General features: G+C 36.3%; 2 protein-coding genes across 5 annotated transcripts; one reads left to right on the top strand and one right to left on the bottom strand.

Moving 5' to 3' along the window:
- The first annotated feature begins 1,143 nt into the window (after positions 1-1,143).
- LOC107820573 (putative inactive receptor kinase At5g58300) lies at positions 1,144-5,171 on the top strand. Its single transcript, XM_075222851.1, has 3 exons — positions 1,144-2,064; positions 2,489-3,898; positions 4,269-5,171. The coding sequence occupies exons 2-3, from the start codon at positions 2,578-2,580 to the stop codon at positions 4,892-4,894; spliced, it is 1,947 nt and encodes a 648-aa protein (XP_075078952.1). The 5' UTR covers positions 1,144-2,064; positions 2,489-2,577; the 3' UTR covers positions 4,895-5,171.
- Positions 5,172-5,396: 225 nt separating this feature from the next.
- Positions 5,397-15,759, bottom strand: LOC107820574 (uncharacterized). 4 transcript variants are annotated; one of them, XM_016646875.2, is made up of 17 exons: positions 15,277-15,759; positions 14,179-14,435; positions 12,413-12,457; positions 12,203-12,265; positions 12,016-12,078; positions 11,813-11,875; positions 11,391-11,453; positions 11,189-11,251; positions 10,931-10,993; positions 10,663-10,725; positions 10,401-10,463; positions 10,075-10,137; positions 9,814-9,876; positions 8,480-8,539; positions 7,685-7,825; positions 6,240-6,335; positions 5,397-6,142 (listed from the first exon to the last, which is right to left on the bottom strand). In XM_016646875.2, exons 2-17 carry the CDS (start codon positions 14,383-14,385, stop codon positions 5,609-5,611), a joined length of 1,713 nt encoding a protein of 570 aa, XP_016502361.1. In that variant the 5' UTR covers positions 14,386-14,435; positions 15,277-15,759; the 3' UTR covers positions 5,397-5,608. The 4 variants fall into 4 exon arrangements, with proteins under 4 accessions (XP_016502361.1, XP_075078953.1, XP_075078954.1 ...); XM_075222852.1 differs by having other exon boundaries at positions 10,054-10,137; positions 15,277-15,413; XM_075222853.1 differs by lacking the exon at positions 15,277-15,759 and adding an exon at positions 14,529-15,197 and having other exon boundaries at positions 10,054-10,137.
- Positions 15,760-16,038: the final 279 nt, after the last annotated feature.

Genomic DNA, 16,038 nt, shown 5'->3' with positions numbered 1-16,038 from the left:
TTTGTATCCTATACATAAGTTCTATTTTAAAACTTAAAATATTTTACAATTTGTATGCAGTTAATAAGCTACTATATTATTTTTCGGAAATAAGCTATGTATTGATTAATTTGAGATACACGTGCAACATACGTGTCCAAAAACTAATTACGTAAATTAACAGAGGTCGGCATTATTATTCAAGGGTGATGTATTAGGTACGTACATTATTTGAGGTCAATTACACTGTTCCAACATAATTTGAAACTTTGAATTAAGTTCTCTAGAAAACCTTAATCTGTTTGTTTGTTAAGTTAAAGTTGACTTTTGGTGTTTTTTTAGGGGAAGTGCACAGATAGTTCATTATTAAGGATGTTATTTAGAGATTAATCAGTATTAGTTTTGTCCTGAAATTTTAAATTAAAAATCTTAACTTCAGGGCAATTCAGAATATTTTTGTTCTAAAAAACTAAAATTCATAACGCACTAACTAATTCTTAAATAGCATTCTCTTAGAGTAGCTACCTGGTTTCATTTCTACGTTTTTCTACCTATTTTCTGCCGAACCCGCTATTTTAGTTAGTTTGTTTCGGTTTTAGCTGAGGAATTTTGGGTGAGAAAAAAAGGACAAAAGCAGACTACATTAACATTGTTGTTTTTTGGGAAAATCTGAACTACTCTTTGCATGGTCAACGGCTTAAGCTTTTGTCCTTATGAGTAGTGGGGCCCTGCTCTAGGCCCCACCAATTTTCAGAAATAATAAATGATTCAACTACTCACTCCTCTACATTAGCCATTGCCCTTAATTTGGCCTGCTTCACTTGCAATATGTATTTAATTTTCTTTCTCTTCAAAGAATACAAAAAAATTGGAGGACTAACTACTACATTAGTAATTAATACGATTTTGGGTCTTCATATTATTTGCATAATCCCCCCCTTCTCTCTAAATTAGAAGTTTGAGTCACGTAAAAACGACTAATATCAATGAATGAAAAATTAGACCATGTTTAGTGACCCTCTCCATCTTAGTGATGTCTTATGAACTTTAATGGCCGAAATTTTAGGTGAATGTAATTGAACGACCAAATATTAAATTAAGGTCAAAAAGAGCACCTCCTTTCCTTTTTGTTTCTTTAAATTATTACACTAATATGAAATATATATTGCAACCAAAACCAAGTTCCAGTGAAAATGTTTCCACTTAACATAAACAGAAAGTGGGATCTTATTCTTATAATAATATCCCTGGAGTTACAAAATGGATGAAAATGAGTAGTACATTTCAAGATAAACAAGAAAGGAAGAAGTAGTTGGAAAATATCGAGATCTGTGAAAGAGATTCCGTTTGCTTCACGAACAAGCTCAAAAGGCTTTTCTTTTCTTAATTTTCCTACCAGCTGAAAAGACTTTTCTTTTCAAAGAAACACAGTTTGGCTCTTTCTTGCTTGAGAGAATAATACTCTTTTTCTTTCAACAAAATGCCGTTGGAGTAGAGGGGAATTGTAAAGCACAAGATTCTCAACCGTTATTAAGCTCCCCCATTTTATTCACTGCACTTAATTCCCCAGCTTCAGATTTCCTATGGGATTTTGCCATTTTTCAAGAATTGAGGTATACTCGCTCTTGCTTTATCTTTCTCCTTTCCTTTGCATTTGCTGTATTAATGTTTCCACTTAACATAAACAGAAAGTGGGATCTTATTCTTATAATAATATCCCTGGAGTTACAAAATGGATGAAAATGAGTAGTACATTTCAAGATAAACAAGAAAGGAAGAAGTAGTTGGAAAATATCGAGATCTGTGAAAGAGATTCCGTTTGCTTCACGAACAAGCTCAAAAGGCTTTTCTTTTCTTAATTTTCCTACCAGCTGAAAAGACTTTTCTTTTCAAAGAAACACAGTTTGGCTCTTTCTTGCTTGAGAGAATAATACTCTTTTTCTTTCAACAAAATGCCGTTGGAGTAGAGGGGAATTGTAAAGCACAAGATTCTCAACCGTTATTAAGCTCCCCCATTTTATTCACTGCACTTAATTCCCCAGCTTCAGATTTCCTATGGGATTTTGCCATTTTTCAAGAATTGAGGTATACTCGCTCTTGCTTTATCTTTCTCCTTTCCTTTGCATTTGCTGTATTAATGTTTCCACTTAACATAAACAGAAAGTGGGATCTTATTCTTATAATAATATCGCCTTATCTCCTCGATTTAGTGCATTAGGGAGGCCATTAACTTTTTAAGATGTTTGTTTCTAAAGGAGGCCTTAACCGTTACTGTGAATTTAAGTGAATATACATCAACAATAGGCTTATGATGATGATATGAGTGGACAAGTGAGGATTCATACTAGTTGTTGGAAATTCAGATTTTGAAACTAGTATAGATCCTTTACCCTACTGATTTGCTTGATTGACCATGAGAATTGGCTGCTCATTTCATACTGCAACAGTATTGTGTGCGTGTATTTAATTTCCTTCTAACTTTGTTTCACGGTGGTACTATCGTTGCTAGGTGATGCAAATGGATGATACTCAATATGGAGACTTGAGTTGACTTGGGAGGGAGCAAATTGGAAATCATATTCATTCCAAATTATTAAAATGATGAAGCTACTAGCTCTGCTTGCTCTTTCCCTGTTTCCATTTTTGCTCCTCTCCCCGAAAGTTATTGCTGACCTAAGCTCAGATAGACAAGCGCTACTTGACTTTGCTTCTGCAGTACCTCATCTTAGAAAGTTCACATGGAACACTAACTCTTCCATTTGCACGTGGCATGGCGTCAGTTGCAACTCAGATGGAACTCGTGTTGTTGCACTTCGGCTTCCTGCTATTGGACTCTATGGTCCTATTCCAGACAATACCATAGGAAGACTGGATGCACTAACAACCCTCAGCCTTCATTCCAATGGGCTCAAGGGAAATCTTCCTTCAGACATCACCTCTCTTCCTTCCCTCCGTTTCATATTTCTCCAACAAAACCAACTTTCTGGTGAGATTCCTTCCTCTCTATCTCCACAGCTCAACTTCGTTGATCTCTCTTTCAACTCCTTCTCAGGAGAAATTCCAACAACAGTTCAAAATTTGACAAGTCTTACTGGTTTAAACCTACAAAACAACTCGCTCACAGGATCCATTCCTAATGTAAACCTGCCAAGGCTTAGGCAATTGAATATGAGCAACAACCAACTCAATGGTTCAATTCCACGATCCCTTGCAAAGTTTCCTGTTTCTTCATTTCAAGGAAATTCTCTATTATGTGGACCACCCTTGACTCGATGCCCTTCTTTTGCACCTTCACCCTCTCCATTCCCTTCACTTCCACCTTTGAGTCCAATTCCACTATCTCGTTCCCCAAGTGTCCTGCCATCCTCTCCAACAATTCCTGAAAAGCTAAAAGGCAAGAGGAGCTTAAGCACAGGGATTATCATTGGCATTGTTGCAGGGGGTATTGGAGGGATTCTCGGTCTAGCTGTGTTGATTTTCTTGTGTTGTATGAAGCGATATTATACTACGAGAGGTGTTCAGGAAAGAAAAGACTTTAATGGAGGAGGAAGTCCGAAGCAACCAGAGGACTTCAGTAGTGGAGTACAAGCTGCTGAAAAGAACAAATTGGTTTTCTTTGGGGGCTGTTCCTTCAATTTCGATCTTGAAGATTTGTTGAGAGCCTCAGCTGAGGTTTTGGGTAAAGGGAGTTATGGAACAACCTACAAGGCCATCTTGGAGGAGGGAACAACTGTCGTTGTGAAACGGCTGAAGGAAGTTGTTGTTGGCAAAAGAGAGTTTGAACAACAGATGGAGATAATTGGCACCGTTGCTCAGCATGGAAATGTTGTTGCTCTTCGTGCTTATTACTTTTCAAAGGATGAGAAACTTCTTATCTATGATCATGTACCAGCGGGCAGTTTATCCACTCGAATGCATGGTAAAGTTCCTTCTCTTTCCCTTTTATCCTCCCACTCTTTAAGCTGTCATACCCATTCGGGTATTTAGGACCAGAAATCAACTGAGCTAAAACTTTCATGAAATCAGAAAAGCCTCTATTCAAATTTCCTTCTAAAAGCATTCAGAGATTCCATGTAAAGAAACTCTCCTGAAATGAGCACAATTTGTCATGAAGAGTTTGTAGTTACAAAGAATAGGACATGTGATAATGCTTTCATGCATTCACAGCTCTACAAAAATTTTGAAGCAAGGTGCAACTTGCAAGTTGTCGAACGCTAATCCTAATTATCAATCTAACTATTTATACAAGAGAGTGTTTTCGTCTCATTGTTCCTTGTTTATGATTATAGGCAACAGAGAGTTGGGAAGAACACTGGACTGGGAATCCAGGTTAAGGATTGCGCATGGAGCTGCAAGTGGCATTGCCCATATCCATTCTGTTACCGGTGGGAAATTAATTCATGGCAATATCAGGTCATCCAATGTACTTCTCACCCATGACAATAGTGGATGCATCTCAGATGTTGGTCTTACTCCTCTAATGGGCTCTCCTACAATCCCATCTAGGAGTGCAGGATATAGAGCACCCGAGGTGATCGAGACAAGGAAATGTACTCAGAAATCCGATGTTTACAGCTTTGGCGTTCTGCTTCTTGAACTCCTTACTGGCAAAGCACCAGTGCAGCCACCTGGTCATGATGAGGTGGTAGATTTACCGAGATGGGTGCAGTCTGTTGTCAGGGAGGAGTGGACAGCTGAGGTGTTTGATGCTGAGCTCATCAAGTTTCAAAATATCGAAGACGAGATGGTGCAGATGCTGCAGATTGCAATGACCTGTGTAGCAAAAGTGCCAGAAACAAGACCTGACATGAACCAAGTTGTCCAGATGATTGAGGATATTCAGCAATCAGATTCTGGAAACAGGCCATCATCTGAAGATAACAAGTCTAGGAGCCCAACTAGTCCAACACCATGATTACTCATGCATTTGTCATACTACATTCTATTACCAAAAGTGCAAATTTTATCTTTTTCTTTCAAGTATAATTCCGACTTTTTAGACATCATTTCTCCATATCTGACTGATTCTGTAAAATCAACGAATAATTCAATCTCACTTTTATGTCTAGGTTTAGTTTACCCCAAAACTTATTTTACCATTTGATTTGATGATTTGAACAGTGGAAAGGAGCCAATGGGCTATTAAGGCAATCTGTAATACTTTTCACAATTCAACTTATAGCCTGTTTGTTTACTTCATTGGCAATACGAATCCAATTTCACAAAGGCATGCTTGCTTTTATGGAATTCCCCCAGTTTTACCCAAATTTTAACACTAATGATGTAAGCCACCCATGCAGTAGAAGCTTAAAGGGATAGTGCAACACATCCAAATGAAGTATAAATGGATACAAAATCCATCTGGCTAAATTAGCCAACTGCAACTCTCATCTCTCTAGCATAGATTTGGTTCCACATTTCCTTCAAACTTTCAGCTATGTGTTTAAAACGGTCAAAATCAAGATTTCAATCTTTTATAACTATAAGCCCTATGGATAAACTTGGTAGAAAAAGGGGCAGTATCCAGCCTAAGACTATAATAAGAATTTCATTCAGCTCAGAGACATGACCATGTTTAATCTTGGTGTCATCTTCTCCTTTTCACTGTGTAAAAACTTACAGCTACAGGTTATCGGTTTGAGGTTGCTGAGTTCTTATCAACCAAATCAGCACCACTCACATATCTAGCAACAAAGGATATCAAACGGAATGGAGCACCAATTAACGGTGCATTGGTGAGCGGAACCTCTTCATCATGCTGATTCACTTTTGCAGCCTCTAAATCTACTGACTGAACTTCATTCTCGTCTAATGGGATTTGTACTATTTCATCAGACTCGATTTCTGATGAATTTACAACAACACTGCCATCTATCTTAGCCACATGCTCGTGATTTCTCCTCTCAGCTTTGTCGATGGCGTCTTCTACAGATTGCAGCCTTTCACCTGACTGCAGCACTGCTTCATTGAGTTTAGATTTTGGCTCTGTATCATGATCCACTTCATGCTCCTGAACGGCTCCAGGCCTCATATCTAACGCAATGGCTGATTCATTGGCAACATGAGCTGCCCCAAAGCTCCTGCTAACTGCATCGGAGCCTAAAGATGAAGATACCTCCATTGCTGGACCTCTTTGTTCGAGCTCCACATTTAACTTGTTCACCTATATAAGAAAATAATGGTTACCAATCCAGACGACTATATCATAATCTAAGACTCTTCAGGTAAGAGAATAATAAGCGGAATTTCATTACTAATACCTTCTCCACAAGCTCTGCATTCTCACTGACTAATTTGTCCACCAATGCCCGGGTAACTACTAATTCAGAATTCAGATCCCCATTTTCAAGAGTATTCTACATCAAGACAAAGCAAAATAGGTTATGTTAGCATGTTGATGTGAAACAATGTGTTGTAAGTACATAGATATATTGATAGTTAATATATATTGTCCATTACCCATAATATAAATTTGTTTTGGTTACATCCCTAACTTTCAAACTGAAATGTTATGTGATTAGAATGCATGTACATACTGAATGTGTTTCATGAAAAGAGAAGATCACTTAAATACATTAAGTGCCATTAAAAATGGTTTATGATGGATATGCTAATAGTTATCATCAAATAGAAAATGGTCAAGTAGGTCACTTAATACTTGTCAAGTTAACTACATTCTCATGTTTATTGTTTATTCAATCATGATCTTTACTAATAAATATTTAAAAATTCAACATGTTAATCTCAATCTTCCTTATGAGTCATGACGCCGTATGAGGTTGGCCAGCCAAATCAACAGTGTTATTTCCTATCACTCCTTGAATAGTCTCAAGAGGGATTTTTCCCATTGGTCCTAATGTCTTCCCCACAAACCAATTGGCATCCAAGTGGACAGTGTAAAAATCGGTCATGTTTGACTTCCATATTACTCATGTAGGATCAAGATTCTAAAAATCTGATATGAAGTTTCTATCCCTGCATGGGCTAAGATTTCTGCAAATCTGAAGGGAAGAGTTCCCTGATTTATGCACTCTCTCAAATCTTAAAATATAGGAGTGACATCTAGGAAAATTCCTCTAGCTACGTACTTTATCTTAGTGAACTATCGACCCAACCATGAAACGTCAAGTTATATATGCAGGTAAGCATCATGTAGTAAGAGGAGCAGTTATAAACCCTGTAGACCATCCCCATGGGGGTGGTGAAGGGAGAGAGCCCAAATTGGTAGAAAAAAACCCACAACCCCTAGGGGTTATCCTGCAGTTCAGCACTTGGAAGAAGAAATAGAAAAAGGAATAAATATAGTGATAATCTGATTCTTCGTCGCCGTAGTAAATAGGAGAGAAAATCGAATTAAATTCTTCGTTTTTACAAAAACTTTACGAAAAAAGCCCAATCCATGGTTAGTACCGAACATGTCCACAAAATTATAAGTATCTTAGCTTATGCAGCAATATAGTGTGCAGGCACCTCTGTGCAACTCTAGTGATACATGGAGGACATATATGATATAACAGGAGATCCATGAAGCACCAAAAAGAGCACAGGGAATGTTGAACATGAAATGTGCTTTTAGAGAGGAGGAGCAGAAGAAGAATAAGAAGGAATGGTGCTATGGGTCTGGCACCTTCCAGCAGTACACCACAAATGAAAGGAAACAAATAATAGGACCAGGTTTATATGAAAGAGATTATTAACAACTAACCATTTTGCTCCCAGTTGGTGAATAAGGTATTGCAGCACTCTTCTCAAGGTTATAGACTTGTGTCTGCAGAATTTGTACATTTTCTTTGAGTACCTGATTTTCTTGTACAATAGTGGTCCTCAACCCTTCGAACTCCTTCACCTGCCAGGCTTTGATTTTAATTTCCATGTTAGGAAATAATAGGCAATGATTATCAATTTCGCTCCACCATGTCACACATCAACAACCATAATAAGGACAACATTACAAAATTCAGGATATACCGTCTGGAAAAGCAAAGCTTAGATCAAAATTTTAGATGCTCAACTACAACTCCCAATTACTTTTATGTATAAGGAGAATACATATGGTCTAAGAAAACACACAGGTTAATAATTCAGGAAAAGTAATATCACAATTCATATCAATCAATAAAGTTGCATCCCATCATTGGAATTTGGAACGCCAAAACTATTCAAATCAAAATTCCAATATGGACAAAGTATCCATTGTGAAGGGGAGCCTTGGAGCAACGGTTAAGTTGTCTCATGTGACCTATAGATCACAGGTTCGAACTGGGGAAGCAGCCACTAATGCTTGCATTAGGGTATGCTGTCTACAACACATCCCCTTGGTGCGGTGGTTCCCCGGACCTTGCGTGAATAGGGATGCTTTGTGCACTGGGTTGCCCTATTTTACAAAGAACCCATTGTATGATTGATGCTAAACCCAAATCTGCAGGTTTATAACAGTTTGATGGGAAAAGAAATCCAGTCAAGAAAATCATCACATATTCTGGTCGCTGGAACTGCATACCTGTGCCTCTAAAAGGGCATTATCACCACTCAGGCTGGAAATTATTTCTCGAAATGACTTCTGCAAAAAAAAACAAGAGAGTATGCTTTGAACTTACTGAAGCATTTCACAATAACTAGCACTTAAAAGATAAAACTAACAATTAGGTTATGTCCCCTGTTATTTTTCTTCTTTATGTTCATAAGTAAATTCTTGAAAAAAGGCTACTGCATTGGGAGGAGAATGCAACAATTGATTCACAAGTAGCTTAGCGAAGGAAAATCAAACAGATTTATCCATGTAGCTCAGACCAGTCAACTATTTTCCTTTCTCATTTTCTACTCCACTGGAAGTGCTAAAGCCAACTAAGCTCTATATGCGTGCCCAGAAAAAACTGAGCAGCTGCTCTGCGTTCCAGTAAACTAAATGACATTAATAGTTGTTCTTTAACTCATTGATGTGCAATTGGCTAAGTGCACATTGACTCGCATGCACCACCTTATTACACAGTCTTGTTAAAGAAAACCCTGTATCCAGAAAGATTAGTACAGTAGGTTTTCCACAGAAAAATGTACTGCCATTATCTGCCATAAAGCTTTTATATCTCACTGTTTCATCTTAGTAGCACTTCCTACTGACATTTCGGTTCATATGTACAGAACATGACTAATTACGATTAAGTAGAAAATGCCACTTGATGGAAGAAAACAAGAAAAGTACATGTTGAGTAGCAAAAATGACTTTTTGAAATCTGTTAGGACAAAATACAGAAGTTTTTGGCATCATACAGGAAGACCCAAATGAATGAACATCGTGCATTGCACTTGCTAAGTATGATTTACCATGATTCCTTCTTTCCATGTTATTTTTTGTCTTTTATTCCCTCTACAGAGCAGACAGCTTCGTGAACAAGAGAACTTATTATTCTTCTTAGTAGAAACCACATTTATCTGTCACCAAGTATTTCCAAAACCATCTGACTCAAATTGTTATTCACTTTTCTTTAACAATTTCTTCAGTGTCCACTTTGTTTTTGCTAAATAATTATATCTATGAGCATTTAATTAAAGCCAAATACTTTTATGAATATGTTTCTTCTCAATTGCCAAGCATCTTGAATCATATTCATTTTTCTCCTCATCAAATAAGCATATCATATCGCTACTCACAGAATTTTTATAGCAACTTAATGGAGCTGTGTAACATAATTGCATTCAATGCAACCCGAAATACCTAACTTGTTAAATGCTAGTTATTACTTGGCCCCAACTGAAATGATAAATATAGGTCTCTGAACAGCGGACACTAGCAACAAAGTCCACTCAAAACAAAAGCATTAAGATATAAGAGATTACCTCCTTTTGGAACCAGTTCTCTCTTTCCTTCTCTATCTCTTTTACTTTTCCTTCCAAGCTCACCTGATATTCATGCTATAAGTCATTCTCGAAAAGTTTTTGTAACCCAGGAAATTATCAAGGAGAACATAAATATATTGCTAAACACCATGAAAGTAAACAGGTATGAGACAGAAGTCAAAAGCATGAAAAACATCCACTATCAAGTGAAACAATAGAAGTGCATAGGAATTTACTAACAGTGACTTTTAAATTCTTTACCCTCATCGAATTCAAATTTTCCACTTCATCCACCAATTGACTGTTTTTTTCCTCCAAGTGAACCTGCAAGAAAGATGGTATTAGGCTAAAATCTATCCCATCTCAAGGATTCTGTTTTAATCAATACCTAACTTCATCCTCTATCTCCTTTACTGCAATAATCAATCCAAAATACCAAACTTGCAACTTTTAGTTATTTTTTGCCCCAAATGGAACCAAAAACCAAGAGAAGAAAAAACCAAGAGAAAAACAAAAACTGAAAGTATCAGCACAGTGGATATTAGGAACAAATCCCTGTCAAAATTACTAGATAGAAGAGAGATTACCTCCTTCTGGACTCTGTTTTCTATTTCCTTCTCCATCTCTTCTACTTTTTCCTCCAAGCTCTCCTGATATTTGTGCTAAAGTTATTCTCGTGAAATTTTTGGAACCAATCAAATTATCAAGGAGAAAATATAACTAAATTTCCTCAATACATAAAGTTAAAAAGTTTTGCACAAAAGTCAATAGGATGAAAAGACCCCCACAATCAAGTGAAACAACAGAAGCACATAAAGATCTAATAATACTAAGTTCAGGAATCATTACCCTCTTTGAATTCAACTTCTCCACTTCATTCACCAACTGACAAATTCTTTCCTCAAAGCCTGACTGCAACGAACAAGGTATAGACTGAAACTTACTGCATGCCTCAAAAGAAAACCTCAAAATTGGGGGCAGAAGTGGAGAATAGGATATGATAATCCAATTCTTATATCCAGTAAAGGTAAAATGAATATATATTCTTAGAGAGAGGAAAAAAAACAACTTGATTCTAATAAACAAGGACATGTTCGTTGTAATATGGAGCTATCACCTCCTTTTGAAGCCAGGAATTCTTTTCACTTTGTAATTGAGAATTCTTCATCTCGAACTCGGCCTGAAAATTACAGAGAGCAAACTTCTTGTCAAGTAGACCGAAACTTTAAAGACTCTTTAATGAGTAAAAAGGCAACGATCAAGGAGCCCTAATGATAATAAAAGATAATATTTTAGCGTCACCCTAAACCTAAGTGCATATATCTTTGAACACCTCCACAGAAGTAGAAGATGAATATGTTAGAAGTTTCAGAACCTCTTTCTGCAGGTAGACATCTTTCTCCATTTGCAGTTGTCTTAACTTTTCTTCTTGGCCGGCCTGCAAAAGCCCAAAAAGTCACTGATTGCTCTAGAAGGATCAATGACCAAACAAAGAAAGACCTTTTAGGTGGATAATACATTCCAGAAAGCATAACTATTTTCAGTGCAATATGCATCTATGCATGTTTCCCCATTACCTCTTGCCTCTTGAGACTGCTAATTTCTTTTTGAGATTGCATGATTTTCTCCTCAAAGCTAGCCTGCAGATTGCAGAAGAGCATAAAACTCAAAGTAGATAGAATAAATGGGAAAAGGGATTATTAGCAACACAGCAATGATTTGCAACCTCTGTACAATTTGTTGCATGATACTTCCTCTTCCCCTGGTCCTTTTTCGCTCATCAAGGGTCAATTGACCAGTATTCAAAATTTAAGTGGACTAGCATAATTCAATTTTGAAAATGTAAATGCATAATTCGAACAACACATAAAAAGTACTACACAGTTGTACCAATATTTGAGTCACGAAAAGATACACTTAAATTTTAGTCCAAAATCAATTGTTTTCCTCTGGAATGGAAAGGGGTGCCCATTTTGGGACAGGGGCAGTTCAAAAATACCTCTTTATGCATATGATTTTTATTTTCAGTTTGTAGTTGTTTAATCCTCTCTTCAAGGTTAGACTGCAGATCAAGGCAAATCCATAATGTTAGAAGGAGGAAAGAATATCTTAAAACTGATTAAGCACCAAAATTTGGCCTAAAAATGAATTAGAAAGTTATAGGTTCTATGATGCAAAATTTGTACGTAGAGTTTTTGTTACCTCCTTCAGTAAATTGGCATCTTTTTCCTTTGCTAATTGTTTAAGTTTCTCCTCAGAAATAACCTGTAAAACAGCTGTAAGCATTAGATGCTTCAATTATAATGTAGATAGGAAATATATATGGCGATTTTATATGAATGTAAACTCAGGTAAAGACTACGCAAGTAAGAGATTTTACAGCTTGTACCTCTTTTTGCATATGTGCATCCTTGTCTTTCTGTAATTGTTTAATTTTCTCTTGAGAAGTGGGCTGTCCATAAAATAGAGAAAACAATTACTTGTCATGAGTTAAATAAATATAAAGATAGAGAGAGATAGGAATACAATTATCGTCAAATAATGAGCCCATAACTAAAAGCAGTTCAAAACACTGCCCAAAAAGGAGGCCTTAACTCACCTCTGTATCCATCCTACCGTGTTTCTCATTTTCTGCTAAAGATGACTGTACCAGCAAGAGTACCAAAAAGAGAACATATCAGAAAGTATCAAAGACCCAATACTTTTAGGAAGTAACAAAAAATGAACAATACAAAGGAACAATAAACAAGTAAGCAAGCAAGCAAAAGCCAGAAGTGGACTCCAATGATAGCAGCCAGCAAATGGAAATTGTGAAGTGCTTTGTAGCCCCCCCCCCCCCCAGTTCCTTGAGCCGAGGGTCAATTGGAAACAGCCTCTCTACCTTTATCGGAAACAGCCTCTCTACCTTTATAGGGTAGGGGTAAGGTCTACATATACACTACCCTCCCCCGACCCCACTTATGGGATTAAATTGGGTTTGTTGTTGTTTTATAGCCCCTTAGATCATAGCCTCTTTTGCTACTAACCCCATGAATTACTTTTTCTGCACATATAATCCATCTGCCTCCTTAAAAGTTAGCAGGGAACCTGTTTAGTTACCATTTTTGATGGCTTTAAAATAGAAAGGTAAAAAGGCATTCAACATATTTTTTAATTACTTCTACTTCCTATCAAACTCCACCAAGCAGGATTAGTTCTAAACCTTATGCTTTTATTTTTCTTCTTTTCTTCTCTTATTTATTTCCGTTTCCTGATTCCCACAAGACGTTCCAATATCACTCTTTTCATTTTCTCTCTCCTTATTTTCTTCTTCCTTGCACCCTTTCCTTCATGAATTTCTCCTATTAACTTCACCTTCACTGGGGCAAGGACTCCTCTCCATTTCCAGATCTTCCAGCTTTCCATAGAACTTTGAAATGTAAAGAATCTGTTACCTATGGTTAAAATTTCATTAAAACCCGCTTACACAGTTTAAAAGAAAGCACTCTACAAAAGGCATTTAATGTTGCACCTCCATTTTTGTCCATAAAGGAAACTAAAGAAAGAAAGAAAGAAGGAAAATGTTGCTCTCTAACGGGGCTTTCGCAAGCTGGCCTGGTCACTACGGTTATCAAAAAATAAAAATAAAATAACAGGGCTTTCAAGTTTTTATACCGATTCTCTCAGCGATCAAGCATAAGGAAAACTACGTAAGTTCTTATTATTCTTTCTCAATAATGATGCAGCAATTTTAGCATAACTTTGAATATAAGGAAACCTAGTATGGGGTTTAGAGATGAGTATAAGGCTATAAGCTAAGTTGGATTCTGACGAAGTGAAAGGCACCATTTTGGGCTTTAGATCAACAATTTTCTGCCCTTATTTAATCTCAACCATATAAGGTGATGATGATGCAAAAAAGATATTCTTTACGAATTGGACAATGTCTCTCTCTCTCTCTCTCTCTCTCTCTCTCTCACACACACACACACACAAAGTTTTATTTCCCACTTTTTCTTCACAACCAACACAACCTTTGTTGTGCAGCAGTTCAATTTCTAAACTGAGTTTAGCTGGAAGCAAGAAGCTAATAAGCAACGTTTGATGATTAATTCATGGAGACAAGTTTGGAGCTTTTAACACAAGGACAGTTATCAATTGGACAATCTTTTTTTTTTGGCTGTATTTTTGGAGCACCCAATGATGTTAAAATATGAACGCATGAAATACAAAAGAATTCCTTTTTTTTTTCACCAAAAAAAAAAAATACATCAGAAAGTGGCATGGAAACTACATATATATGGTTCTAGAAACGTGACTCCGCTCAGATTTGGAAAACAAATAAACCTATAAACCCGAATGATTTGTTGCAGAAGTCAAACTTACGACTTTGGCACCATTAGTAACATGTCTACTAGGAGTCTCATCTGCTCCTGAAGTATCATCAGTATGTGCTTCAGCGCAACGTATTTCAGCAGCATGATTCTGATTGGAGGAAGCTGATTCTTCTGCACCAACGGCATTATTTTCAATCCCTTTGGTCTGTTTATTCTTCTTTTTCTTGTTCTTCCTCTTCTTCTTCTCTTCTTCCATTTGTGCGGGGGTTCAACAATCAAAACTCAAATACAAACGGAACCGACAACCTACATAAACCATAAAGAGATTTAATCATGTACCACAATTCCAATTAGACTCGAAGAGAGCTAATCATGTACCACACTTCCGATTAGACATACAAAATAAACATGCATTTAAAGTCTCTTCCTTGTTAGAACTTGTGAAGCATTGCCCAGAATCAATCAATAAAGTATACAACTAGAGCTGCTAAGGCATCTTTGGAACCTCCAATTCAAATCAAGTCATGTTTCAAATCGACCATAATATAACATGTAATTTCCTCGATAAACACATAAAAAAGAACTTTGCGTGAAGACATCTAAAAATATTAATTGCAACATTTAGAATACGAATAAACTTGAATTCGACATGGTAAAATGAAAAGATGCATATAAAGTCTATCCCTTGTAACACTTGTGAAGCACTGTCCAGAATCAACCCGGAGCTTCAGAAAAAAATTAATAGAAACCACAAAAATTAGATCAGAAACGTAATTTCCTCCATATGAACCATAAAATTCACCAGAAAAATATGGAGAACATTGCATCTTCACGGCTTAAAATGTTAAAAAACAACGATACAAAAAGAAGAAACTTGCACATTCCAGAATCAATTAGTAAAGAACAAATTAGAACTAAGGCATTTTCCGGAACCTCAATTTCAGATCAACTTCAAAATAGACCATCAAAAAAATATGAAACTTCAATATACGACAACACAAACATTAATTTCTCTTCTAACTTATAAAAACATCAATTTTCCTCTGTATGAACATATAGAATACATTAAAAAAAAAAACGTCGGATTAACACAGCTAAAAATGTTTAATGCTACAATAAAATAGGATTAATTTAAATGTCAACTTACCGAACGAACAGATCCAGAAGCCTTTGAGAAATCGTGCGAACAAAAAGTTAAAGCTTCTTTCTTTGCTTCTATTTTTTTGTTTTGTTTGGGGGAGGTAAGTCAAACACTAATTGTTGATCGGAACTGTTTTTCAAATTAATTAGCCAAATACAAATTATTTCTCGCCAAAATTACTTTTGAAAAAACACTTCTCAAAATAAACTGATTTTTACAGCTTGGCCAAACGAGCTATAAGCAGTGGTGGATTTAGGGGGGCGTCGCCGAAAAATTACACTGTATATTCAAGGAAAATCTATTTTTTACCTCTATATATTAAGTTTTGAATCCCCTTAATACAACCCAAAAGTGTAGTTTAGTGATCAAGAGGATTCAAAAACCTTCATAAGGTCATAGATTCAATTCTCATTTACAAAAAATATTTTTTGAACCCCATTCCTGAAAATTCTGCCTCCGCCACTAGCTATAAGGACCAAACTTTGGCCTATCCGATATAACCAGAATGCTATGGTTATAGAATCTTAGCTTACGACTTTGGCAATATCAGTTACATGTCTAATGTGATCCTATCTACTCCTGAAGTATCATTGTTAGTCAAATACACATGCAAGTATACACGATCATCATATAATAAAGTAATAAGTAGAATATTATTTCCACGATGACTTGTGATTAATTATCAACTAAATTAAACTAAAATAATTAATCTATTCAAACGATTTTATAAAGTGTGATTATTTAACTAAAGGTAATCTAGAGTAATAA

This window comes from Nicotiana tabacum, chromosome 10 (assembly GCF_000715075.1).
Source record: "Nicotiana tabacum cultivar K326 chromosome 10, ASM71507v2, whole genome shotgun sequence".
Classification (NCBI taxonomy): domain Eukaryota; kingdom Viridiplantae; phylum Streptophyta; class Magnoliopsida; order Solanales; family Solanaceae; genus Nicotiana; species Nicotiana tabacum.
Note: the sequence above shows the minus strand (reverse complement) of the source record. Positions and strands in the feature narration are given on the sequence as shown.

Bases quoted from the DNA above. Each gene is read 5' to 3' on its own strand.
- LOC107820573 (XM_075222851.1), top strand. From the start codon at position 2,578: ATGATGAAGCTACTAGCTCTGCTTGCTCTTTCCCTGTTTCCATTTTTG. The intron at 3,899-4,268 runs GTAAAGTTCCTT...TTATGATTATAG, and splicing joins TTTATCCACTCGAATGCATG to GCAACAGAGAGTTGGGAAGA.
- LOC107820574 (XM_075222852.1), bottom strand. From the start codon at position 14,385: ATGGAAGAAGAGAAGAAGAAGAGGAAGAACAAGAAAAAGAAGAATAAA. The intron at 12,458-14,178 runs GTAAGTTTGACT...TTGCTGGTACAG, and splicing joins TTACTAATGGTGCCAAAGTC to TCATCTTTAGCAGAAAATGA. The intron at 10,994-11,188 runs GTTCTGAAACTT...TGTAATTTTCAG, and splicing joins ATGTCTACCTGCAGAAAGAG to GCCGAGTTCGAGATGAAGAA.